Source organism: Ascaphus truei, chromosome 5 (assembly GCF_040206685.1).
Source record: "Ascaphus truei isolate aAscTru1 chromosome 5, aAscTru1.hap1, whole genome shotgun sequence".
Classification (NCBI taxonomy): Eukaryota; Metazoa; Chordata; class Amphibia; order Anura; family Ascaphidae; genus Ascaphus; species Ascaphus truei.
The window spans coordinates 299,013,493-299,039,982 of NC_134487.1; the positions used below are offsets into that span (position 1 = coordinate 299,013,493).

General features: G+C 50.4%; 1 protein-coding gene across 3 annotated transcripts in view; it reads left to right on the plus strand.

Moving 5' to 3' along the window:
* LMNTD1 (lamin tail domain containing 1) overlaps positions 1-26,490 on the plus strand; it is a 183,363-nt gene that overhangs the window by 72,806 nt on the left and 84,067 nt on the right. For 2 of the 3 annotated variants that reach the window (XM_075602857.1, XM_075602858.1), the window contains one exon: positions 5,336-5,437. The exons of the other annotated variant lie outside the window; for it this stretch is intronic. In XM_075602857.1, the coding sequence (XP_075458972.1) occupies positions 5,336-5,437 (102 nt within the window). The remainder of the gene's footprint in view (positions 1-5,335; positions 5,438-26,490) is intronic. 3 annotated transcript variants of the gene reach the window in all.

A 26,490-nucleotide genomic window follows, 5' to 3' on the forward strand; every position in this document is an offset into this window, starting at 1 on the left:
GTGGGGGAGAGGGGGTCAGGTGGAATCGGGGGAGCCTACAAACCAAATCAGATTGTTTTCAATTGCACCAGTATATCACAGTATATAAGCTTATGAGGGTCTGCGTACCTTTGCTCATGTGAGTGTACATGTGTATATCATTGTATGTATCAGTATATCTGTTTTTAGACTGTGCCTACTGGTATGTGCCAGGCTAGTCTGTTTTAAATGTCATACCCTTCACTGCCATAGGGACCAGCAACTACTGTGGTGCAATACTCCCCTTAGCTTTTTGTAGCTTCTCACCCATAATGTCTGCACTTAAAGCAGCAACACTACATTCCCCTCCACAGTTAGTTTTTTTTTTAGTAAATTTATTTGTATATGTAAAGGATGTGGCAATGTATAATTCTACATTCATATCTAAGCTGGTATTCGTTTGGTGCTCCTGTTATAAATCTGTAAAAATCCTGATTGTGTGCCTAATGAAATGGCCGCCTTCTAACTTTGTGCTGCTGTCAGTGAAATGCTGCAGCCGATATGTAACATAATATTACTGTTACAGCTTTCAGAGCAATAGACAGTCTGGTGTTTGGAACACAGCAACAGATCTGTTTGTGATACTTTGTTGCCAAAGGGCAGAACTCATAAAGGTGTGTCAGAGCCTGTTTCAAAAGAGCAAGTGGATGTGACTTTCTAAATGGTTGCTCTAGCAACCAAAGGATGATGAGAACATTAAAAATAATAATAATAAAAAAAAGGACATTAGGCAGTATTATCTAATACTACAGAACTGATTTATTTTTAAAAAAAACTTTGGATTTTTCCTGTTTTGCTGCTTTTATATTCTTCAACTTCACTAATACACACTGACAGGGCCGCCGATAGGAGAGGGGGGGGCGGGGAGAGAAAGAAGGGGGTGAGAGGGAGGGATTATAAGACATAGAGGGGGGGGGGGGCTCTTGGTCACCAATACAGGGGGCCCTGGTGGGAACTGTAGTCCTGGGCCCTGAGAAGGCTGTCGGTGGTCGTGCTAGCCGAACTTTGCCTAGGTCGCGATTTTTTTTTTCCACGACTGAAACAGGGCACATTTCTCCTGGCTCACAACCTTTGCTGAACGTTTTGCACGTCTCTTGTGTTCAGGGGACATTTAGGATAATCATGTTAGGACACACTGCTGCAGTCTGTCACACTTGTGGGCTCAGCGCCTTCTTCAGGCTGTCTTAGCATCACCTTGGAACCCAGACAGATTTGGAGAGGAATAAAGTAACTTTTGATGCAGCTTATGCAGCCATGCGTAACTGAGGTCTGAGGCGCCAGATGGTGCAGGTGAATTTCATTTACTCCTGGAAACAAACATGATTTCATAAAGCAGCATGTGCATTTTTTTTCATCATTTTCAACTCTCTGGTCTGCGTTGAGAAATAACAGAGAGATGCCCCTGTGAATATATCATTTTTTATGAAGAAAACATTGTTTTTAACTTGAAATCGATCACCAATAGAAATAAAGAATATATAATTCACAATTAATGATCCATCACAGCAAGTGTTTCTGAAATGTAGGAAAACCAGATTTTCAACTAATGGGGAATTTCTGACAATATAATAACTTTAATAATAACCTTATTTACATAGTGCTTTTCTCCCAATTGACTCAAAGCACTTCACACATTTAAAGCGACTGTAACAGTTATAAAAAAAATGAAAGGAGAACTTTTAAAGCTATAACATGTCTAATAGAGTGTGGTTCACTGATCAAATGCCTTTTGGAGCTTTTTGTCAGCATATCCATCTTGAAACAGAGTTGCCATGTTACAGGCAGCCAGGACAGGGGACAGGGGACAGGTGTCATGTGGCAAGAATGGGTCTAGTTAGTTAACAACTTGGCCGCAGTATCCTGCACCAGCTGCAGGCGGCGCAGCTCTAGTTCCGGAAGACTCAGGAGAGTCAGTAGGAGGAGTTGGGGGGGAGTTACATCTCAATGTAATCTGTGCCCCATGTAACTCTCCCCAACTTCTCCTACTGACTCTCCCCAAAGTGCAAGCTGGGACAGAGACGCAGAATGTGATACATCTCATTATAATCTGTGCACCATGTAACTCCCCCCCAACTTCTCCTACTGACTCTCCCCAAAGTGCAAGCTGGAGCAGAGATGCAGAATGTGATACATCTCATTATAATCTGTGCACCATGTAACTCCCCCCAACTCCTCCTACTGACTCTTCCCAAGGTGCAAGCTGGGGCAGAGACGCAGAATGTGATACATCTCATTATAATCTGTGCACCATGTAACTCCCCCCAACTCCTCCTACTGACTCTTCCCAAGGTGCAAGCTGGGGCAGAGACGCAGAATGTGATACATCTCATTATAATCTGTGCACCATGTAACTCCCCCCAACTCCTCCTACTGACTTTCCCCAAGGTGCAAGCTGGGGCAGAGACGCAGAATGTGATACATCTCATTATAATCTGTGCACCATGTAACTCCCCCCAACTCCTCCTACTGACTTTCCCCAAGGTGCAAGCTGGGGCAGAGACGCAGAATGTGATACATCTCATTATAATCTGTGCACCATGTAACTCCCCCCCAACTTCTCCTTCTCTTCAGTAGGAGGAGTTGGGGAGTTCTGCGACTCTCTGCACCTTATTTTTTTGGCGTAATACTAACAATCTGCATCAGATGCGAAAAACAGTTCTTGCGTATTCTGCAGCTCTGCTCCAAAAATGGTGCGTGCGTCTAAACACTTGCTACGTTGATGACTCCTTTGCTGTCTTTTTCAATTCCTCCTTTTCAACCCTTGGGGAACCAAGGTTAGAGCATATACACTAGTGGGCATTGTGCAAACCTTTCCCCTGGAGAAAAAATAGCCGGACGGTAATTACCCAATGTGTATTTTCCAGTATATACAATACTCTCATTAGCATATTTCACCTTCCGACCCCTGTTTTTGGAATGCTGCCATTACACGTACGCATGGCAGGAAAATATAAACTTTGAAATATCAAACTAAAAAAAAACCAGTTCAAATTAATTATGGCAATGAATTTCATATATATATACCAGTCCAAAAACCAGTAAAGGAGACAGCATACAGCAGGGAGTAATCCAAAGCCAATTGTATTGAAAACAACACTTACACGAAAGCCAACGTTTCGGTCCCACAGGGAGACCTTCCTCAGGGCTGCGGTTTGTCACTCCCCTGTCTACACAGGATCTTGCAAAACAGTTCTAATCCATCCAGGAGTGGGACGCCAGAGTGATGGAGAGAGCATGAGTCTACATCTCTTTTAAGTAAGGTCATATTTAAAGCCCTGGATACAATTGCTCTGCTGCAAGGCGCCGTGATCTTCCAACTCTAGTTGAACCCGCCTATTGTTTGGCCGCTCAAAATGTGGTTGAATATTAATGTGGCTCAGAATATATGTGATTAAGAGCATATGAAGACGCAACGTAGGGCTTGGTGGTAGATAACCAAGTTATATGAAAAGCAAAACTGGGCAGAGAAACACAAATTGGAAAGAAATGTTGGCATTCTCATAACGTCAAACATGTATTGCTAATTATACGGCCACTGCCTTTTATTCTGAGACTGGGACGAGGTTTTCTCCCCAATACCTACTTTTCTACCTGTACTCAGGGCCGGCGCATGCGTGTGTTTAGGTCGCCTTATGGTTGTACCGCCGGCTCTGCCTGTACTGCAGTATCAAAATCAATTCCCTTTCGCTATAGTACTTTCCTTCCTGTGATTTAGCTTAGGTGAACCATTAATATTTTGGTTAGTGGTTCTCAAACTGTGGTCCCTGGTACCTAAAGTCCACTAAATAAAGATAAGCGAAGCCAAATGCCGTTACTTTAATTAAGTGAATTCACTTTACAACTCAATTACTTTACACTATCTGGGCACATACATACAATGATTTACTTATGCTTTACTGCTGTTTGTGTCTAATTTTTAGATTTATAGTTGAATCAATATACACACAGAAATATTCAACATAGCATGAACTATAGCTACTGTAAACTAAATATCTCAGGACTCCTATAACAAGATATCGGGCCACATTACTAAGTGGTGCTATTTTATAGGACACCTTTCCGGCACCGGAAGTCTCCTTACTGCTCAGTCACTTGAATGAGCTATAAATAGTCTTCCAGCACTAGAAAGTGTTTTATGGAATAGTCACCTAGTTAATATTAATATGTGCCATTATGTACTTTACAACTAACAAAGTAACAATGTGCTTGTATTTATATGTTAAAACGTATCAGTACCACAGGCCTAGATACAGTATACAGTAGCAGTCTATTTGTTGTGAAGAAAGGCTGGTGTATATATATATATATATATACACACAAATATAGCTGTATGCTCATCTGCATGTCTTAGGCAGGTCTGCAACCCCGCCTTTCCCCATTATCACCCAGCATACAGCACTTCCACTGCAGCAAGGGATTCTGGGAAATGACATGCAAATGAGCACAGTGTCACTTTTTGCCTCAATAACCATTTTTAACATGGTTCCCTATAGGCTTAAGCTTGCTGCATGGTCACAGCTTTGAGCACAGCCAGGGTTAAGGTGCATACCCAGAAAACTCACCATAACTTAACTCAGTATTATGGTTTAGCCTATCCCATAGCCTCTCTTGCATTCCCAGTAAAATCAACCCCACACTGATGAGACCCATCAAGGTCGAAACAGCTGTCTGTGGGTGGTTTTCTGGGTATGCACCTTAACCCTGGCTGTGCTCAAAGCTGTGACCATGCAGCAAGCTTAAGCCTATAGGGAACCATGTTAAAAATGGTTATTGAGGCAAAAAGTGACACTGTGTGCTCATTTGCATGTCATTTCCCAGAATCCCTTGCTGCAGTGGAAGTGCTGTATGCTGGGTGATAATGGGGAAAGGCGGGGTTGCAGACCTGCCTAAGACATGCAGATGAGCATACAGCTATATTTGCATATTTGCTTTCCTGTGGAGGGTTTTTGTCACTTTTTTTACTCACCATAACTTAACTATATATATATATATATATATATATATATATATATATATATTAGGTATATATATATATTAGGTATATATATATATATTAGGTATATGTTTTTGCCATGCATTGCAATGAGTAAGACCGGTGTATGTATTAGGTATGTGTTTTTGCCATGCATTGCAATGAGTAAGACCGGTGTATGTATTAGGTATGTGTTTTTGCCATGCATTGCAATGAGTAAGTCTGTTTTGGTATTTCACAACTGCTGAAAGATTTGGCCATGTGCTGGAGTTTATCTACAAAGCAGCTAATTTTCTTTATTGAGGAATTCTTACACTTACAAAGAACCTTCATTTCATTGAACAGCTCCACTCAGAAGAAGCCAACAACAGAGCAGTCACTGAGAAACTGGAAGCAGAACATATGAGAGGTTTGCAGCATATTCGGGGCCTGGAGGCCAGGCTGGAGGTCAGTGTCTGTCATTTCTCCGATAATTACACTGCTGCTTTACTACAAAGGGAACTCTTAGCAACTGCAGATGTTGATTTCCATTTAATATCCCCTTACACAAAAAAAAATAATATGTTTGATTGTAACATTTCTAGCTCTTAGAAAATACAACCAACAAAGCAACCATTCAGAGCCATGGAAAAGTTCAGAGTGTTTCCTGCCTTTCTGGTACTCAGAGTTCTAAACTTAAGGGTTCCATTGACTAAAGTTTCCTAACTGCGAGAGTAGAGCAAACCCAGTGCAAGAAAACCCCAGTCCTATTCGTCAAAGGAATCCCATTGAAAGCAACGGGAGTTTTTCCTTCGATAAATTCGGTGCAAATCTCTTGCTTAGATTTTGCCCCAGTTTTTGCAGTTGGGAGACCTTGGTAAATAAGTCGGGAGACCTTGGTAAATAAGTCGGGAGACCTTGGTAAATAAGTCGGGAGACCTTGGTAAATAAGTCGGGAGACCTTGGGAAATAAGTCGGGAGACCTTGGGAAATAAGTCGGGAGACCTTGGTAAATAAGTCGGGAGACCTTGGGAAATAAACCCCTGTGACTGGAAAAAGAGCTGTGATTTTGCCCTGGACATTTTGGGGATTCTAGAAACCCCCTTAGTTGTGTGTGCCTGTCACGCCTTAAACTCGAGATCTCTCCGTGTGTGGAAGCATTTCTAGAACTAGAAGAAAGACACATATATTGCGTTTCTGTACACATTTGTTTTTAGATTCTTATAGGGACCGGTTAATTTTTTAACGAACGAACAGAAAATTGTCACCTTGGTTTTTCTAAGCAATGCATTTGCTAAAAACCCACTATTTCTAAAAGGCTTTTTTTTTTTTAAATGCGGGTTTGCCGAGTCAGATGCATTGACAAGGGAAGTTGCACACGTGCACAGCCTATTATCTAAGTGACTCCAGATGCTGAATTTTTATGTAGTCATATTATTAGAAAATGTTTGTGTGCCAAATCCTACATTAGATTACGGTGTCTGACCTATTTGTTTTTTGGTTTAAAGCAGCAAAGCCAAGCGTTTGTTTATTTATTTTTTACATTGGATTGAAGCAGGGGGTCTGCGGAGCTGAACCCCATTCATTTCAACTCCGGGGACCCCCTGCTTCTGGAGATACAAACCTCCAAAGGGGGTGCCGGTAGCCACTTTGGCTTGCTAGCTGGGGTTCACATAATGGCTGCTTTTCAAAGCTTGTGCATCATGCGGTCCAATAGGAAGCCGTGACATCACCCGGTGCGGCTTCCTATTGGCCCACGTTATACGGGAGCTTTAAACTTGCAGGAGATACCGGCGCCCCCCTACAGAGGTAAGTATCTCTGGAAGCAGGGGGTCCCCCGAGCAGAAATGAAGGGGGTTCAGCTATGCAAGACCCCCTGCTTCAAACCGGTGTAAAAAAAGTTACAAATAAAGTTAAAAAAACCAACCTGTTGGATTGCTCATTTAAATGAACCCCACCGCTATTATTGGGGCCAGCAACAAACCAGTGACAGTGTAACCGTTTTCTAAGCAGCATGAGATTTCTAAATACTAAAAATTACTTTATTCCATAAAAGTGCATGCCATAAGATTCTAAGTTATGCTATTCCTTAACTGATTCTGTGATGTCACTTCCTCAGTGAGAGCGTCCTCCACACTGTCCCAATCCTATATCCCCCAGCATTAACGGCTTCTTTATCTTAATAACTTTAGGCACTCAAATGCACTATACACTGTATACATGTATATGTATATATATATGCTTAGTAAAGTTATGGTGGGTAAAAAAAGTGACAAAAAACCTCCACAGTAAAGCATATAGCAAATGGAAATATTTCTGTATGCTCATCTGCATGTCTCATCCACAATAACTTTACTAAGTGTGGTGAAACCTATCCCTGATTCATGTTGCAAAGCCAGTATAACCAACCCCACACTGAGGAGACCCAAGTCTCAAAAAGGGGTGTGCCAAAGCCTGTTTCAGAAGTGGAAGGGGGTGTGGCTTTGTAAATGGTTGCTATAGAAACAAAATATGCTTGTTACATTATAATAAATAAAAAATGTCATTCAGAGTTGTTGTTTTTTGTAAATGCTGCAAGTATTTTCTCATGGTACAAAACTGATTTATTAAAATAAAACACACATGTAGGATATTGCTTACTCTGCAGCTTTAAGACACTCCCTAGCTCTGATGGCTCTTGCTTTCCTTCTGGCTGTACCTCTCTCTGGCTGTCTCTTGAGCCCACTCAATCGATCTGGCAGTCCCTCTTCCTCTTTCTTTGGCTGTCTCTTAAGCCTTCTCTTTCTCTCTGACTGTCTCTGTCTTCGCCTTGCCCCTGCTGCTGTCTCTCTTTCCCTGTCTTTCTTTCTCTCTCTGTAAGTGGGGCTTGTCTGCTGAGCAAGATGAGGAAAGAGAGGGCTGAGCACTGCAGGATAAATCGGGCTGGAGGCGAGTTACAATCACAACATTTTATTAGGCACTAGCTGATATACCCGGCGTTGCCCTGGCGTGGAAGGGCGGGGGGGGGGGCAAGGGGCGGGGAGGGCAAAGGGCAGGGAGGGGCAGGGGGGGGGGCAAAGGGCAGGGAGGGGCAAAGGGCAGGGAGGGGCGGGGGGGGGGGGCAAAGGGCAGGGAGGGGCGGGGGGGGGCAAAGGGCAGGGAGGGGCGGGGGGGGCAAAGGGCAGGGAGGGGCGGGGGGGGCAAAGGGCAGGGAGGGGCGGGGGGGGCAAAGGGCAGGGAAGGGTGGGGGGAGGCAAAGGGCAGGGAGGGGCGGGGGGGGGGGCAAAGGGCAGGGAGGGCAAGAGGGCAGGGAGGGCAAGAGGGCAGGGAAGGAGGCAAAGGGCAGGGGGGGCCAAAGGGCAGAGAGGGGCAGGGGGGCTAAGGACAGGGAGGGGCAAGAGGGCAGGGAGGGGCAAAAGGGCAGGGAGGGGCAAAAGGGCAGGGAGGGGCAAAAGGGAAGGGAGGGGCAAAAGGGAAGGGAGGGGCAAAAGGGAAGGGAGGGGCAAAAGGAAAGGGAGGGGCAAAAGGAAAGGGAGGGGCGGGGGTGGCAAAGGGCAGGGAGGAGCGGGGGTGGCAAAGGGCAGGGAGGGGCAAGGGTGGCAAAGGGCAGGGAGGGGCGGGGGTGGCAAAGGGCAGGGAGGGGCAAGGGTGCCAAAGGGCAGGGAGGGGCGGGGGGGCCAAAGGGCAGGGAGGGGCAGGGGGGCCAAAGGGCAGGGAGGGGCGGGGGGGCCAAAGGGCAAGGAGGGGCGGCCAAAGGGCAGGGAGGGAGGGAGGGGGGCAAAGGGCAGGGGGGGCAAGAGGGCAGGGAGGGAGGGGGCAAAGGGCAGGGGGGGCAAGAGGGCAGGGAGGGAGGGGGGCAAAGGGCAGGGGGGGCAAGAGGGCAGGGAGGGAGGGGGGCAAGAGGGCAGGGAGGGAGGGAGGGGGCAAGAGGCCAAAGGGCAGGGGGCAAAGGGCAGGGTGGCAAAGGGCAGGGGGGCAAAGGGGAAAAGGGCAGGGGGAGGGAGGGCAGAGGGGAAAAGGGCAGGGGGCAAAGGGCAGGGGAGGGAGGGCAGGGGTCAAAGGGCAGGGGGAGGGAGGGCAGGGGGAGGGAGGGCAGGGGCAAGGGCAGGGGGGGGAGGGCAGGGGGCAAAGGTCAGGGGGAGGGAGGGCAGGGGGCAAAGGGCATTGGGGGGGAGGGCAGGGGGGGCAAAGGGCATTGGGAGGGAGGGCAGGGGGGGCAAAGGGCAGGGGGAGGGAGGGCAGGGGGGCAAAGGGCTGGGGGAGGGAGGGCAGGGGGGGCAAAGGGCAGGGGGGGCAAGGGGGAGGGAGGGAAGGGGGAGTGAGGGCAGGGGGGGCAAAGGGCAGGGGGAGTGAGGGCAGGGGGGGCAAAGGGCAGGGGGAGTCAGGGACGCGTAAAATAACCCATCGTTTCCTCACCTTGCACACGGCCGCGCTCCTCTTCCTCTGGGTCCCGGCCGCCCTCCTCCTCCACCTCGGGCTCCTCCGCGGTGAGGCTGAGACGCTCCGGTGAGGAGGTGCTGCGCCTCTCGCGGGGAGAGGCGGAGACAGCCGGAGGAGAGGCCTGTGTGAGGGAGAGCCACGTGCTCTGTGTGTGTGTGGGGGGGAGCGGGCTGTGTGAGGGGAGAGCCGCGTGCTCTGTGTGTGTGGCGGGGGGGGGACGGGGAGCGGCCTGTGTGAGGGGAGAGCCGCGTGCTCTGTGTGTGTGGCGGGGGGGGGAGAGGCCTGTGTGAGGGAGAGCCTCGTGCTCTGTGTGTGTGGCGGGGGGGGACAGGGAGAGGCCTGTGTGAGGGAGAGCCGCGTGCTCTGTGTGTGTGGCGGGGGGGACGGGGAGCGGCCTGTGTGAGGGGAGAGCCGCGTGCTCTGTGTGTGTGGCGGGGGGGGACGGGGAGCGGCCTGTGTGAGGGGAGAGCCGCGTGCTCTGTGTGTGTGGCGGGGGGGGAGAGGCCTGTGTGAGGGAGAGCCTCGTGCTCTGTGTGTGTGGCGGGGGGGGACAGGGAGAGGCCTGTGTGAGGGAGAGCCGCGTGCTCTGTGTGTGTGGCGGGGGGGGACGGGGAGCGGCCTGTGTGAGGGGAGAGCCGCGTGCTCTGTGTGTGTGGCGGGGGGGGACGGGGAGAGGCCTGTGTGAGGGAGAGCCGCGTGCTCTGTGTGTGTGGCGGGGGGGACGGGGAGCGGCCTGTGTGAGGGGAGAGCCGCGTGCTCTGTGTGTGTGGCGGGGGGGGACGGGGAGAGGCCTGTGTGAGGGAGAGCCGCGTGCTCTGTGTGTGTGGCGGGGGGGGACGGGGAGAGGCCGGTGTGAGGGAGAGCCGCGTGCTCTGTGTGTGTGGTGGGGGGGGGGGTGAGGGAGAGCGCCGGGTGAGGGAATGGCCTACGGGTGGTGAGGTGAGAGTCCCCCGCTGTGTCCCGGGCGCTCGCTCCGCTCCCCCGCTGACTGTAGCGGCGCCGGGAGGGGGGGGGTCTGGGTGAGGAGGAAAAAGCACGGGAAAGCGGGAGACCCGGGGAGAGGAGGAGGTGCGCGCGGGTCCCGATGAGAGCCGCGCAGTGTGTGTGTGTTTTTTTTTTTTTTGACCTTTGGCCCGTCACTCCGCCTCAGGCCAATGAGAGGTGTGGGGGCGGGCCAAGGGGGTGGTGTGAGTGTGTAAGGCCAATGAGAGGTGTGCGGGGGCGGGCGGGCCAAGGGACCAATGAGATTGCCGCTAGGGACAGGGAACACAGTGAAACATACATACATACAATGCTTTCAAAAATATATAGTATATAACGCCAACTACAAAACAGGGCAAAAGATCCTCAGACACATTTTCTGCCGATGGCGCTTTATCAATATTTATCAATTTATTAATTGATAAAGCGCCATCAGCAGGACATGCGTCTGAGAATCTTTTTCTCTGTTTTGTAGTTGGCGTTTTGCCTTATAAAATGTTTTGCTTGTAACTTGCCTCCAGCCCGGTTTATCCTGCAGTGCTCATCCCTCTCTTTCTTCATCCTACCTACTCCACGGGACTGAAGCACGCACCCGGCAAGCTCTAAGAAACTCCAAAAATTAGCACATTTTATATATATATATACAGCTAAACCCCGTTATAACGCGGGTCTCGGGGTCCACCCCGAGATCACCGCGTTACTAACGGGGTCGCGAGAAAAAAAAATGGCCGCCGCGCTTTAGCGCATATTCATCCCGCGGGACAGGAGATGGGAGCGGGCATGTCCCTCCGCTCCCCGCTTCCCCCTGTCACCGCGGGACAGGCCGCGGGGCAGGAGATGGGAGCGGGGATGTCTCTCCTGTCCCCGCTTCCCCCTGTCACCTCGGAACAGGCCGCGGGGCAGGAGATGGGAGCGGGGATGTCCCTCCTGTCCCCGCTTCCCCCTGTCACCTCGGGACAGGCCGCGGGGCAGGAGATGGGAGCGGGGATGTCCCTCCTGTCCCCGCTTCACCCTGTCACCGCGGGACAGGCCGCGGGGCAGGAGATGGGAGCGGGGATGTCCCTCCTGTCCCCGCTTCACCCTGTCACCGCGGGACAGGCCGCGGGGCAGGAGATGGGAGCGGGGATGTCCCTCCTGTCCCCGCTTCCCCCTGTCACCTCGGGACAGGCCGCGGGGCAGGAGATGGGAGCGGGGATGTCCCTCCTGTCCCCGCTTCCCCCTGTCACCTCGGGACAGGCCGCGGGGCAGGAGATGGGAGCGGGGATGTCCCTCCTGTCCCCGCTTCACCCTGTCACCGCGGGACAGGCCGCGGGGCAGGAGATGGGAGTGGGGATGTCCCTCAGGTCGCCGCTTACCTCAGAACCATGCTGCCTGCATGGAGGTTGTAGCGGGGGGTTTCTTCTCCCCACCGCTGTCCCCGGTGCTCCCGCTGCCTGCGCGGGAGGAGGGGGGGGAGCGGGTGGTGGTGCTGGTCGCGGCCCGTCTGTGTAGAGTGAGAGAGTGTGTGTGTATGTATATATGGGAGAGAAAGTGTGTGTGTGTATATGGGTGTGTGAGTGTGGGTAAGTGTCTGTGAGTGTGTGTAAGTGTCTGAGTGTGTGTCTGAGTGTGTGTGTAAGTGTGTGTGAGTGTCTGTGAGTGTCTGTGAGTGTGTAAGTGTGTGTGAGTGTGTGTGAGTGTGTGTGAGTGTGTGTGAGTGTCTGTGAGTGTCTGTGAGTGTCTGTGAGTGTCTAAGTGTGTGTAAGTGTGTGTGAGTGTGTGTGAGTGTCTGTGAGTGTGTAAGTGTGTGTGAGTGTGTGTGAGTGTGTGTGAGTGTGTGTGAGTGTCTGTGAGTGTCTAAGTGTGTGTAAGTGTGTGTGAGTGTGTGTGAGTGTCTGTGAGTGTGTAAGTGTGTGTGAGTGTGTGTGAGTGTGTGTGAGTGTGTGTGAGTGTCTAAGTGTGTGTAAGTGTGTGTAAGTGTGTGTGAGTGTGTGTGAGTGTCTAAGTGTGTGTAAGTGTGTGTGTGTGTGTGTGAGTGTGTGTGAGTGTCTGTAAGTGTGCGTGAGTGTGCGTAAGTGTGTGTGAGTGTGCGTGAGTGTGGTCAGTGTGTGTGCAGTGTGTCAGTGTGAGCAATGAGCAGTGTGTGTGCAGTGTGCAGTGTGTGTGCAGTGTGGCAGTGAGCAATGAGCAGTGTGTGTGCAGTGAGTGTGTGCAGTGTGTCAGTGTGAGCAATGAGCAGTGTGTGTGCAGTGTGCAGTGTGTGTGCAGTGTGGCAGTGTGAGCAATGAGCAGTGTGTGTGCAGTGAGTGTGTGCAGTGTGCAAAAAAAAAAATGTAAAAAAAATTTTTTAAAAAAAATTTTTTTTTTTTTTTTTTTTTTTTTTAAAAAACGGGAGCCACGGGAAAACCGCGTTATAACCGAATCGCGGTATAACGAGGCGCGTTATAACGGGGTTTAGCTGTATATATATATATATATATGTGTGTGTGTGTGTCAATTGGAGTGCTACTGGGCGTGGCTAAATGTATACAACAAATAACAAAGAATCCCACAGCTACATCCAATATGACAAAAATATACAGTGAAATACCTACAGTTAGGTCCGGAAATAATTGGACACTGATACAAGTTTTGTTATTTCGGCTGTGTACCCAAATAAATTCAAGTTACAGTTAAATAATGAATATGGGCTTAAAGTGCAGTCTATCAGCTTTAATTTGAGGGTATTCACATCCAGATTGGAGGAAGGGTTTAGGAATTACATGTCTTTAATATGTAGCCCCCTCTTTTTCAAGGGACCAAAAGTAATTGGACAATTGACTCAAAAGCTTTTGGATAGGTTTGGGCTATTCCTTCATTATTTCATCATCAATTAAGCAGGTAAAAGGTCTGTAGTTGATTCCAGGTGTGCCATTCGCATTTTGAAGCTGTTGCTTTGAACCCACAACATGCGGTCAAAGGAACTCTCAATGCAAGTGAAACAGGGCATCCTTAGGCTGCAAAAAAAAAAAAAAATCCATTAGAGAGGTAGCAGGAACATTAGGAGTGGCCAAATCAACAGTTTGGTACATTCTGAGAAAAAAAGAACGCACTGGTGAGCTCTGCAACACAAAAAGGCCTGGACATCCACGGAAGACAACAGTGGTGGATTATCGTAGGATCCTTTCCATGGTAAAGAAAATCCCCTTCACAACATCCAGCCAAGTGAAGAACACTCTCCAGGAGGTAGGCATATCATTATCCAAGTCTACCATAAAGAGATGACTTCACAAGAGCAAATACAGAGGGTTCACCACAAGGTGCAAACCATTCATAAGCCTCAAGAACAGAAAGGCCAGATTAGGCTTTGCCAAACAATATCTAAAAAAGCCACCCAGTTCTGGAACAGCATTCTTTGGACAGATGAAACTAAGATCAACCTGAACCAAAATGATGGGAAGAAAAAAGTATGGAGAAGGCTTGGAACGGCTCATGATCCGAAGCATACCACATCATCTGTAAAACACGGTGGAGACAGTGTGATGGCATGGGCATGCATGGCTTACAATGGCACTGGGTCACTAGTGTTTATTGATGATGTGACAGAAGACAGAAGCAGCCGGATGAATTCTGAAGTGTATAGGGATATATTGTCTGCTCAGATTCAGCCAAATTCAGCGAAGTTGATTGGACGGCGCTTCACTTTACAGATGGACAATGGCCCAAAACATACTGGGAAAGCAACCCAGGAGTTTTTTAAGGCAAAGAAGTGGAATATTCTGCAATGGCCGAGTCAATCACCTGATCTAAACCCGATCGAGCATGCATTTCACTTTCTGAAGACAAAACTTAAGGCAGAAAGACCCACGAACAAACAACAACTGAAGACAGCTGCAGTAAAGGCCTGGCAAAGCATCACAAAGGAGGAAACCCAGCGTTTGGTGATGTCCATGCATTCAAGACTTCAAGCAGTCATTGCCTGCAAAGGATTCTCGACAAAGTATTAAAAATGAACATTTTATTTATGATTGTGTTAATTTGTCCAATTACATTTGAGCCCCTGAAATAAGGGGACTGTGTCTGAAAATGGTTGCAATTCCTAAACATTCATACAATATTTTTGTTCAACCCCTTGAATTAAAGTTGAAAGTCTGCACTTCTATTGCATCTCGGTTGTTTCATTTCAAATCCATTGTGGTGGAGTACAGAGCCAAAATTATGAAAATGGTGTCAGTGTCCAATTATTTCCGGACCTAACTGTATATATCTCTTGAAAAAGGGTCATTTAGTTAAACCCTTTGGCCAAAGCATTTTAAGCTTGCAGGCCACTTCAAGGCATGACCAAATATTGCAGGTCATAACACTACCTGATTAAAATTCTTACCTCTATAGTTAGAGGAAGAATGATCGCATTGGATCTGTCCCAACCAGCTGCATGAAAAGGAACTGCTTACTTGGAAAGTGGGGAGGGGCGAGCTTAAACCCTGGGTGAGAGGAGCCACTAACCTCCAAAACGGCCGAGTCCAGCTTTGGCCAAAGGGTTTAACTAAATGACTCTTACTTATATTGAAGTATTTCACTATGTATTTGTGTCACATTGGATCTAGCATTGGACTTTTCTGTCTTTTGTTGTTAACCTATATATATATATATATATATATACTAGCTGAGAGACCCGGCGTTGCCCGGGATGTAAATGCGTAATAGGTAGTATTATTTATAAATTGTGGAACAATAGGTGAGTATTTGTTGTAAAGGTTGGATAATAATATTGAAAAGAAAGATGGAAGAAAATGTAATACGATGTTGTATAAAAATGGTTTATTGTAACCACACCACAGTACAATGTATATTTTGGTGCCATAAGTGATGTAAAAATGTGAGGCGTGTGTCCTGCTAGGGTGTGAGGCGGCGGGTGGCGCGTGGGTTGTGAGTGCTGTCTGCGAGTGGGGGTCCTGCTAGGGTGTGAGGCGGCGGGTGGTGCGTGGGTTGTGAGTGCTGTCTGTGAGTGTGGGTCCTGCTAGGGTGTGAGGCGGCGGGTGGCGCGTGGGTTGTGAGTGCTGTCTGTGAGTGGGGGTCCTGCTAGGGTGTGAGGCGGCGGGTGGCGCGTGGGTTGTGAGTGCTGTTTGTGAGTGGGGGTCCTGCTAGGGTGTGAGGCGGCGGGTGGCGCGTGGGTTGTGAGTGCTGTCTGTGAGTGGGGGTCCTGCTAGGGTGTGAAGCGGTGGGACAGTGATGTCGGTGCGTAGGGGCGGGAGGCAGCAGGTGTGTGTGGCGGCAGGTATGTGTCGAGTGTGGCGGGTGTCTGTTGAGTGCGTGCAGCGGCTGTGAGGCGGTGGGTGAAAGGCAGAGGCGGCCGGAGTAAGGGCGGGTGAAAGGCAGAGGCGGGGGTGGGGAGGCGGTAAGGCGGGCAGGAAGGCGAAGGGCGGCGGGAAGGGGAGGAGGGGGTGGTGGAGGGGGGCAAGGGGTGGAGGAGGGGGGCAAGGGGTGGAGGAGGGGGGCAAGGGGTGGAGGAGGGGGAAAGGGTTAGAGGAGGGGGGAAGGGTTAGAGGAGCGGGGGGGGGAAGGGTTAGAGGAGCGGGGGGGAAGGGTTAGAGGAGTGGGGGGGGAAGGGTTAGAGGAGGGGTGGGAGGGGGTGGGAGGGGAGGGGGGTGGAGGGGAGGGGGGTGCAGGGGTGGAGGGGAGGGGAGGGGGGGGGTGGAGGGGAGCGGAGGGGGGGGGAAAGGGAGCGGAGGGGGGGGAAAGGGGAGCGGAGGGGGGGAAAGGGGAGCGGAGGGGGGGAAAGGGGAGCGGAGGGGGGGAAAGGGGAGCGGAGGGGGGGAAAGGGGAGCGGAGGGGGGGGAAAGGGGAGCGGAGGGGGGGGAAAGGGGAGCGGAGGGGGGGGAAAGGGGAGCGGAGGGGGGGGAAAGGGGAGCGGAGGGGGAAGGGGGGGGAGGCGGTGGGAAGGGGGGGGGGAGGCGGTGGGAAGGGGGGGGGGAGGCGGTGGGAAGGGGGGGGAGGCGGTGGGAAGGAGGGGGAGGCGGTGGGAAAAGGGGGGGAGGCGGTGGGAAGGGGGTGGGGAGGCGGTGGGAAGGGGGTGGGGAGGCGGTGGGAAGGGAGGCGGTGGGAAGGGAGGCGGTGGGAAGGGGCGGTGGGAAGGGGGGGGGCGGTGGGGGGGGGCGGTGGGGGGGGGCGGTGGGAAGGGGGGGGGCGGTGGGAAGGGGGGAGGGGAGGCGGTGGGAAGGGGGGGGGGAGGCGGTGGGAAGGGGGGGGGAAGGCGGTGGGAAGGGGGGAGGGGAGGCGGTGGGAAGGGGGAGGGGAGGCGGTGGGAAGGGGGAGGGGAGGCGGTGGGAAGGGGGGAGGGGGGGCAGTGGACAGGAAGGGGGGGCAGTGGACAGGAAGGGGGGGCAGTGGACAGGAGGGGGGGCAGTGGACAGGAGGGGGATGCAGTGGACAGGAGGGGGGGGCAGTGGACAGGAGGGGGGGGCAGTGGACAGGAGGGGGGGGCAGTGGACAGGAGGGGGGGGGCAGTGGACAGGAGGGGGGGGGGCAGTGGACAGGAGGGGGGGGGCAGTGGACAGGAGGGGGGGGCAGTGGACAGGAGGGGGGGCAGTGGACAGTAGGGGGGGCAGTGGACAGGAGGGGGGGCAGTGGACAGGAGGGGGGGGCAGTGGACAGTGGACAGGAGGGGGTGGACAGTGGACAGGAGGGGGGGGCAGTGGACAGTGGACAGGAGGGGGTGGACAGTGGACAGGAGGGGGTGGACAGTGGACAGGAGGGGGGGGGCAGTGGACAGGAGGGGGGGGGCAGTGGACAGGAGAGGGGGGGCAGTGGACAGGAGAGGGGGGGCAGTGGACAGGAGAGGGGGGGCAGTGGACAGGAGAGGGGGGGCAGTGGACAGGAGAGGGGGGGCAGTGGACAGGAGAGGGGGGGCAGTGGACAGGAGGGGGGGGGGCTTTGGACAGGAGGGGGGGGCTGTGGACAGGAGAGGGGGGGCTGTGGACAGGAGGGGGGGGGCTGTGGACAGGAGGGGGGGGGCAGTGGACAGGAGGAGGGGGGGCAGTGGACAGGAGGGGGGGCAGTGGACAGGAGGGGGGGCAGTGGACAGGAGGGGGGGCAGTGGACAGGAGGGGGGGCAGTGGACAGGAGGGGGGGCAGTGTCACACACACACACACACACACACACACACACGCGACACCTACCTGTACTTCCGTCCGCCGCCATCTTCTCACTCGGCGCCGCGAGGGAGGAAGGGGGTCCGCCATCTTACGCGCCGCGTGGCAGCCTGTTCCCACGCCGGGGAGGGAGGTGAGTGTAGCGGGAGGGAGTGGTGTGTAGCGGGAGGGAGTGGTGTGTAGCGGGAGGGAGTGGTGAGTGGAGCGCGAGGGAATGGAGCGGGAGGGTGGTGAGTGGAGCGGGAGGGAATGGAGCGCGAGGGAGGAAGGGGGTCCGCCATCTTAGGCGCCGCGTGGCAGCCTGCCTGTTCCCCCGCCGGGGAGGGAATGGAGCGGGAGGGAGTGGTGTGTAGCGGGAGGGAGTGGTGTGTAGCGGGAGCTACACTGTGTGAGGTAGCGGGATAGGGGTAGGGACATTGGTGGCATGGTGTAGCGGGGTAGGGGGCCTCGCGGTCTGGTTGCGGTAGGGAGCTGTGTGAGGTGCAGGAGATGAGGCGTGCTGTGCGGTTCGCGGGAGCTACACTGTGTGAGGTGGCGGGATAGGGGGAGGGACATCGTTGCCATGGTGTGTGAGTGGAGGCCGCGGCCTCGCGGTCCAGTTGCGGGAGGGAGATGTGTGGCGTGGAGGGGAGGGGGGGTTTGAAGAGGCAGTCTGCAGTGTTTGGTGTTGTGTGAATGTGTGTGTGTGTGCTGTGTTTGTGCGTTGTGTGTAGATTCTGTACCTGATTCGGCAGTCTGTGGTAGCAGACGTGAAGGTTTTGATAGCTGTGAAGCGTGGCCCCAGAGCAGGTTGAGGATTAGAGGATTAGGTGTTGCAAAAGCAAAGCGTTCCCAAAACTCAGTGAGGGGTGGGACAGTGTGGAAGTATTAGGGCAGTGGTTCCCAAACTTTTTCGGTTCAAGGCTCCCCAAGGCAATCAGAATTTTTTCAAGGCTCCCCAAGGCGATCAGGATTTTTACGCGGCGCCCAAAGTAAAAACAAAGGTGTACATACATACATAGGTGTACAAACATACCTAACAGTTGCAGTGCGCAGTTGGTGTCTCTCTCAGACACTCTCACTCTCTCTCACACACTCTAACTCTCTCTGACCTCACTCTCTCTCTCTCTGACCTCTCTCTGACCGCACTCTCTCTCTCTGACCTCACTCTCTCTCCTCACTCTCTCTCTCAGAACTCTCTCTCTCTGACCTCACACTCTCTCTCTCTCTGACCTCTGACCTCACATTCTCTCTGACCTCCCTCTCTCTCTCTCTCTCTGACCTCACACTCTCTCTGACCTCACACTCTCTCTCTCTCTGACCTCACACTCTCTCTGACCTCACACTCTCTCTGACCTCACATTCTCTCTGACCTCCCTCTCTCTCTGACCTCACACTCTCTCTCTCTGACCTCACTCTCTCTCTCTCTGACCTCACTCTCTCTCTCTGACCTCACTCTCTCTCTCTCTGACCTCACTCTCTCTCTCTGACCTCACTCTCTCTCTCTCTCTCTCTCTCTCTCTCTGACCTCACTCTCTCTCTCTGACCTCACTCTCTCTCTCTCTCTGACCTCACTCTCTCTCTCTCTGACCTCACTCTCTCTCTCTCTGACCTCACTCTCTCTCTCTCTGACCTCACTCTCTCTCTCTCTCTCTCTCTCTGACCTCACTCTCTCTCTCTCTCTCTCTGACCTCACTCTCTCTCTGACCTCACTCTCTCTCTCCCTGACCTCACTCTCTCTCTCTCTGACCTCACTCTCTCTCTCTCTGACCTCACTCTCTCTCTCTCTCTGACCTCACTCTCTCTCTCTCTCTGACCTCACTCTCTCTCTCTCTCTGACCTCACTCTCTCTCTCTCTCTCTGACCTCACTCTCTCTCTCTCTGACCTCACTCTCTCTCTGACCCCCCTCTCTCTCTCTCTCTCTGACCTCACTCTCTATGACCTCACTCTCTCTCTCTCTCTATGACCTCACTCTCTCTCTCTCCGGGCTGAACAGATGCACAAAGCCCCTGCATCTGTAATCAACACGGCTATAGTTCCTCCGGCCTGGGACATAGTAAGCGCTTAGGTGCTGCTGCTCGCTCTTGCTTGCTGCCGCTCGCTCTACCAGGAGCTTTTTGCTGTCCTGGCAGAGGAGACAGCAAGCGCGCTTGGGAGGCGGGTATCACTGTGTGTGTTTGTCACTTGGTAGCTGTGTGTGTGTGTGTATATTATATAATATTTTAAACATTTAAAAAAAAAAGACATGTGAGAATAAATTATTAACATTGTGCAACTTTGATAAATATATTCACACACACACACACACATCACACATATATATATATATATATATATATATATATATATATACACACACACCACACATATATACACACACACCACACATATATACATATATATATATACACACCACACACACACACACACACACACACACACACACACACACACACACACACACACACACACACACACACACACACACACACACACACACACACACCACACATATATACATATATACACACACACACCACACATATATACATATATACACACACACACCCTGCAGCCCGTTTTTCACACACACACACACACACACACACACACACACACACACACACACACACACACACACACACACACACACACACACACACACACACACACACACACACACACACACACACACACACACTGCTGGTGGCTTTGTAGTTGCAATGCCGGGCACTGAAGTTGCAATGCCGGGCAGGCTGCAGTCCCATTGGATGGGAGCGGTCACGTGACCGCTCCTCTGCTTCCCCTCAGAGGGTTTTTTTTTTTTTTTTTTTTTTAAATGAGCTAGCAGCCCATTTTCCCGCTGCTGGCGGCCCTGATCGCGGCGCCCCTCTAGCCAAGCCTCGGCGCACCAGGGCGCCGCGGCGCACAGTTTGGGAAACACTGTATTAGGGCATTGGTGTTGGACGCAGGCCAATGAGAGGTGTGCGGGGGCGGGCATTGGACGCAGGCCAATGAGAGTCAGTGAGGGGTGGGACGCAGGCCAATGAGAGGTGTGCGGGGGCGGGCATTGGACGCAGGCCAATGAGAGTCAGTGAGGGGTGGGACAGTGTGGCATTGGTGTTGGACGTAGGCCAATGAGAGGTGTGCGGGGGCGGGCATGGCCTGAGCCGGAGTGACAGGGCCAAGGTCCAATGCGATTGACCCTTGGGACGCAGACATACAGTGATTTCACAAATATATAGTAGATATATATATAAGACACACAGATGAAAAGAACAAAGACAATCCCCTTAGTAGCACTCTAAATTACACCTAAACTAATCTATAAGATAAAGATGGTTAGAAAGAAACAGATGCTCCGCCAATTCAGAAAAAATGAACAAGATTTTATTGATTAAACAACAAGACACACTGACTTAAAAACATAACAATACTAAAGACAGCCTATGAAAATATATATGTATCAAAAATATAAAGAGAGGACTACTAATCAAACACTATCAGTATTACAAAAAGAAAAAAAACTAAAATGTGTCTAAATAAAGTTTAAATAATGACAACAAAGTAGTTTAGTCTAACATAATAGGCAATACAAAATATATTCCCACTGACATATGCATGAAAGAATAATAAATCATTGCGTTGGAAAAAGTATATAGTCAATGACCCAGTATATAGCCAGGAAAAATTAGTATGTATACCAAAAACAGAGGGGGAAAAAAGAGATAAAGCAACCAGGGAAAAATAATATAACAATAATAATAGTTATACCCTGAACAGCATTTCCCCAAAATGAAATCAATGAGAACTGATGCAGCAAATAAAGAAAAATATGACTAATAAAGACATATTAGCAAACAGAGTCATACATATTGAAAACACCACAAAGCGCAGCACTGCAAGGACAGGTAATGCCCAAACAGTAAGGAGGGTAATACTCAGCTGCAGCTAGATTGTGTAGAGTTTGTGTCCATATTGATTGTACAGGATGTGTTTCCAAAGTCTGCTTATAACAGGAACAAAAAATAAAGTCCAAAATGCTGCATCAGATCCATCATAAGTCCCTCAAAATAGAAGATTACATAAAGGCTGTAGTAAAGTAAACACTCAACTTTATCTCTTTTTTTCCCCTCTGTTTTTGGTATACATACTAATTTTTCCTGGCTATATACTGGGTCATTGACTATATACTTTTTCCAACGCAATGATTTATTATTCTTTCATGCATATGTCAGTGGGAATATATTTTGTATTGCCTATTATGTTAGACTAAACTACTTTGTTGTCATTATTTAAACTTTATTTAGACACATTTTAGTTTTTTTTTCTTTTTGTAATACTGATAGTGTTTGATTAGTAGTCCTCTCTTTATATTTTTGATACATATATATTTTCATAGGCTGTCTTTAGTATTTTTATGTTTTTAAGTCAGTGTGTCTTGTTGTTTAATCAATAAAATCTTGTTCATTTTTTCTGAATTGGCGGAGCATCTGTTTCTTTCTAACCATCTTTATCTTATAGATTAGTTTAGGTGTAATTTAGAGTGCTACTAAGGGGATTGTCTTTGTTCTTTTCATCTGTGTGTCTTATATAGTTTTCACTATCCCCTAGCACCATCAGGTCCTATTTAATTTATATACTGACTTTAATTGGGGTATATATTTTATTTTACCCTTATAGTTAGTTTTATTAAAGGGCTTGAGTTAACCTTATATATTATGTGTTGAGCAACTTCTCCTTTTGTGTGTTCTATATATATATATATATATATATATATATATATATATATATAGTAGTTTGAAAGAACCACAAGCACTCCGTCCGAATCAAGGTGGTGTAATCACATCACCTTGATAAAGGTCCCGTTTGAGAACCGAAACGTTGGAATGATGTCTTGTTGATTCAATACAATATTTTGATTACCATTTGGAGTGCTGCCTCTGATATTTCATCTTGATGCGGTATCGTATTGCCTATATATATATATATATAAACAGAAAAAGAGAGAGAGCGCACGCCCCATAGCATAACACTATGTTTATTGTAAAAAGGAAGGGAAAGAGGGGGGGAAAGGAATCGCACTCACAAGATAAAAATGATAAAAAGGCAGTTTGTGAATATATATCACCACCATCCGGTTCTGTATAGCGGAATAGCGTCTCTGTGGACTCCTTCAGGACTGCCAGTCGAAGTCACCGCTCACCGGATACCAGGGGTGCCGTTTGCCGTCTGTTTCCCCCCCCTCTTTCCCTTCCTTTTTACAATAAACATACAGTGTTATGCTATGGGGCGTGCGCTCTCTCTCTTTTTCTGTTTTTAGATATCCGTGGAGGTGGTTAATCCCGTGTTAGAGCAGCCGGAGACCCCCTTGTCTACATCAATTACCTCCATTTATGGACTAACTATCAAAGGACTGGTTGGACTTTATTTATTAATTTTTCCTTTTTTATGCACTTTTTTATTTTTTCATTTAATATGTTTGTGTTTCATTATATCGTTTAGTAGATAATATTGTTATATGTTATTTGATATTGTATGTCTTACTCTTGTATATACTTATAGCACTATATACACTCTAATCCATATTATCAGTCACTATAGTCCACTTATAGATATCTTATCACAGTACTACTCTGGCGCTACACTTTTTGCTTTTTTATATATATATATATATATATATATATATATATATATATATATATATTCACACGCCTCGACAAATGCGGGCGCCCACTCGCTCGGGGCAACTGCATTTTACTTCCTGGTGAGGTGCTGCAGCGGCGGGTGCTGAATCTACCGGTATTTTCAGCATTGCAAATGGCCACGCAGCGTGAAATGATGCCGCGTTGCCATGCAAACGTGACGTCACAAAGTCTCAACGTTAGGTCATCAGGAGGCGGAGATCCGGAGGCTGCCTCGGAGCAGACACTGCACTGCAGCTGAAGGCTAGCAGACATTCTTGGAGCGCTTGAAGCATGCTGGTCCTGCACCAGTCCCTCGTCACGGAGAATGGAAGCTGACGCCAATGGAGACAGGCTTGCACATGTGCTGACCCACCTGCCGATGCGCGGCATGTGCCACACTGAACTCTGCTGCACAGGTGGGTCCCCTCCCTTCTCAGCAGTCAAAGACACCCACCCAGTCAGTCACCCAGTCACCTACCCACCCAGTCACCCACCCAGTCAGTCACTCATTCACCCACCCACCCAGTCAGTCACCCACCCAGTCAGTCACCAATCCACCCAGTCAGTCACACCGGGCACAGCATCGGCCGCAGATCCGCTGCTCTCTCTGGATGGAGAGAAATGAGGCCAGGAAGGGAGGGGAGGAGCGTAACAGCCAAACCCTGACAGCTGGAGATCTTATTTACCCTATATATTTTAACTGCCCTATACCTACACCGAGATAACCTATACTGCTTTCTTCCAGATCTGACTCTTGAGCTTCACACGGGAGACAACGGAATCCCTCCTAACCCAGAAGACAGGTAGGGAACACCTCCCCTCCAACATATAACATTGCAGGAATGAGGGTAGCTGGACATTGTGGGACTGAGGATCAGGTAAGATCCCAGGCGGGATTGCTGCTTTAGATATTGTGAAGCGGGGACATCCTGACACTGGTTAAGGGGTTCAGGAAACTAGTCATTCACATGTGGCTTTTTTTCTAGATTAGTGAGGTCATCCGACACACACACATAACTATGTAACAAGGAGTAATTGTAGTAAAGTATAAATGTAATACAATTAATAAACTGTTATGTCAAAAAACAAATATTGTTATTAGTTCTTATTAGGAATTTGTGCAATTTTTTAAGTTGGGGCGGGGCTAGGGGCGGGGCTACGTGGCATGTAGCTTTTTTGGTTCTGCAAGTAGCTTTTTGGGTAATTTGTCAAGCCCTGTATGTATGTATGTATATATAATTCCACTGTGGAATTATTGTTTTCTGCTATGTGGATTATAGATGAAAAAACCTTTTACCACACGCAGCACTTATCATCTGAGATCTGACCCCAAAAGACTGTTCATGGTCCCAAGGTTCAGCAAAGTATCGAGGCCGCTCCTCCTTCTCTTACCGTGCACCCCAAAACTGGAACAATCTACCGGAGACTCTCACAGCCACCACCAGTCTAAGTTCTTTCAAAACTAAGGCTGTCTCACATTTTAATCTGGTCTGTAACTGTTACATACGCCTATAATATATATTATCTCTAACTGTGCATGCAATGTCTTGGATATAATGTACACCCTGTTCACTTATGTAACTATGTACTTGTAACCATGTATTATTTGTCATCAGAACTCTGTGCCCAGGACATACTTGAAAACGAGAGATAACTCTTAATGTATTACTTCCTGGTAACACATTTTATAACTAAATAACTTTGCCTTGTCTCATTCCTGGTTACTAGAAATGTAGAATTGCTGCTGCGTTTTTCTTTAGCTAGTATGTTTAACTAGCTATTAATACATCTGTACATATTTATACCCAGTGACATTTGCTATTATTTTTTTGTAATAAATGTGTGACATTTTTGTTAAATTTCCTACAGCAGGCAAAAAGTGCCCATTTTTTTTCGAGACAATATTTGCATAAATTGTCATGTTTTCCCTAAAAAAATTCACATAACATTAAAAGTCAATGGTCAAGGTCACCTGGCCCTTTATATACTGTCATTTTCACTAAATACTGGCAAAATTCAGGCAAAATTGGTGACATTTCACTTCTCAGACAATGTGAACGTTTGTGATCGCAAGATTAATGTGAAAAATGTCACAAAGTACTTTGGAAGACCATTGCACACCTCTAATTTTTATTTAGAGATTCAGACCTACATTCAGAAAGTCTAAGATTAAGCAGTCTCTGTTTCAAAGAATTACAGAATGTGCTTTATAAATGAATGATTGTGGGACTTATTCAATACTAGCTGATATACCCGGCGTTGCCCGGGCGTGGAAGGGCAGGGGGCATGGAGTGGAAGGGCGGGGGGGGGAGAGGAGTGGAAGGGCGGGGGGGAGGGGCGTGGAAGGGCGGGGGGGGCCAAGGGGCGTCGAAGGGTGGGGAGGGCAAAGGGCAGGGGGGCAAAGGGCAGGGAGGGGGGGCAAAGGGCAGGGAGGGGCGGGGGGGCAAAGGGCAGGGAGGGGCAGGGGGGGGGCAAAGGGCAGGGAGGGGCGGGGGGGGCAAAGGGCAGGGAGGGGGGGCAAAGGGCAGGGAGGAGCGGGGGGGGGCAAATGGCAGGGAGGGATGGGGGGGCAAGGGGCAGGGGGGGGCAAAGGGCAGGGAGGGGAGGGGAGGGGGGGGCAGGGAGGGGGGGCAGGGAGTGCATGGGGGGCAGGGAGGGGCGGGGGGCAGGGAGGGGCGGGGGGGGGGGGGTTACAGGGAGGGGCGGGTTGGGCAGGGAGGGGCAGGGAGGGGAGGGAAGGGCGGGGCAAAGGTCAGGGAGGGGCAAAGGTCAGGGAGGGGAGGGGTGGGGCAAAGGGCAGGGAGGGGCAAAGGGCAAAGGGCTGGGGGGTCAGGGGGCAAAGGGCTGGGGGGGCAGATGGAGGGTGGCAGGGGACAAAGGGCAGGGGGAGGGAGGGCAGGGGGCAGGGGGAGGGAGGGCAGGGGGCAAAGGACAGGGGGCAAAGGGCAGGTGGAGGGAGGGCAGGGGGCAAAGGGCAGGGGGAGGGAGGGCAGGGGGCAAAGGGCAGGGAGGACAGGGGGGGCAGGGGGCAAGGGGCAGGGTGGCAGGGAGGGTAGGGGGGGGCAGGGAGGGTAGGGGGGGGCAGGGAGGGTAGGGGGGGGCAGGGAGGGTAGGGGGGACAGGGAGGGTAGAGGGGGCAGGGAGGGGGTAAAGGGCAGGGGGAGTCAGGGACGCGGTAAATAACCCATTCCCCTGCGTTTCCTCACCTTGCACACGGTCGCGCTCCTCTTCCTCCGGGTACCGGCCGCCCTCCTCCTCCACCTCGGGCTCCTCAGCGGACAGGCTGAGACGCTCCGGTGAGGAGGTGCTGTGCCTTTCGCGGGGAGAGGCGGAGACAGCCGGAG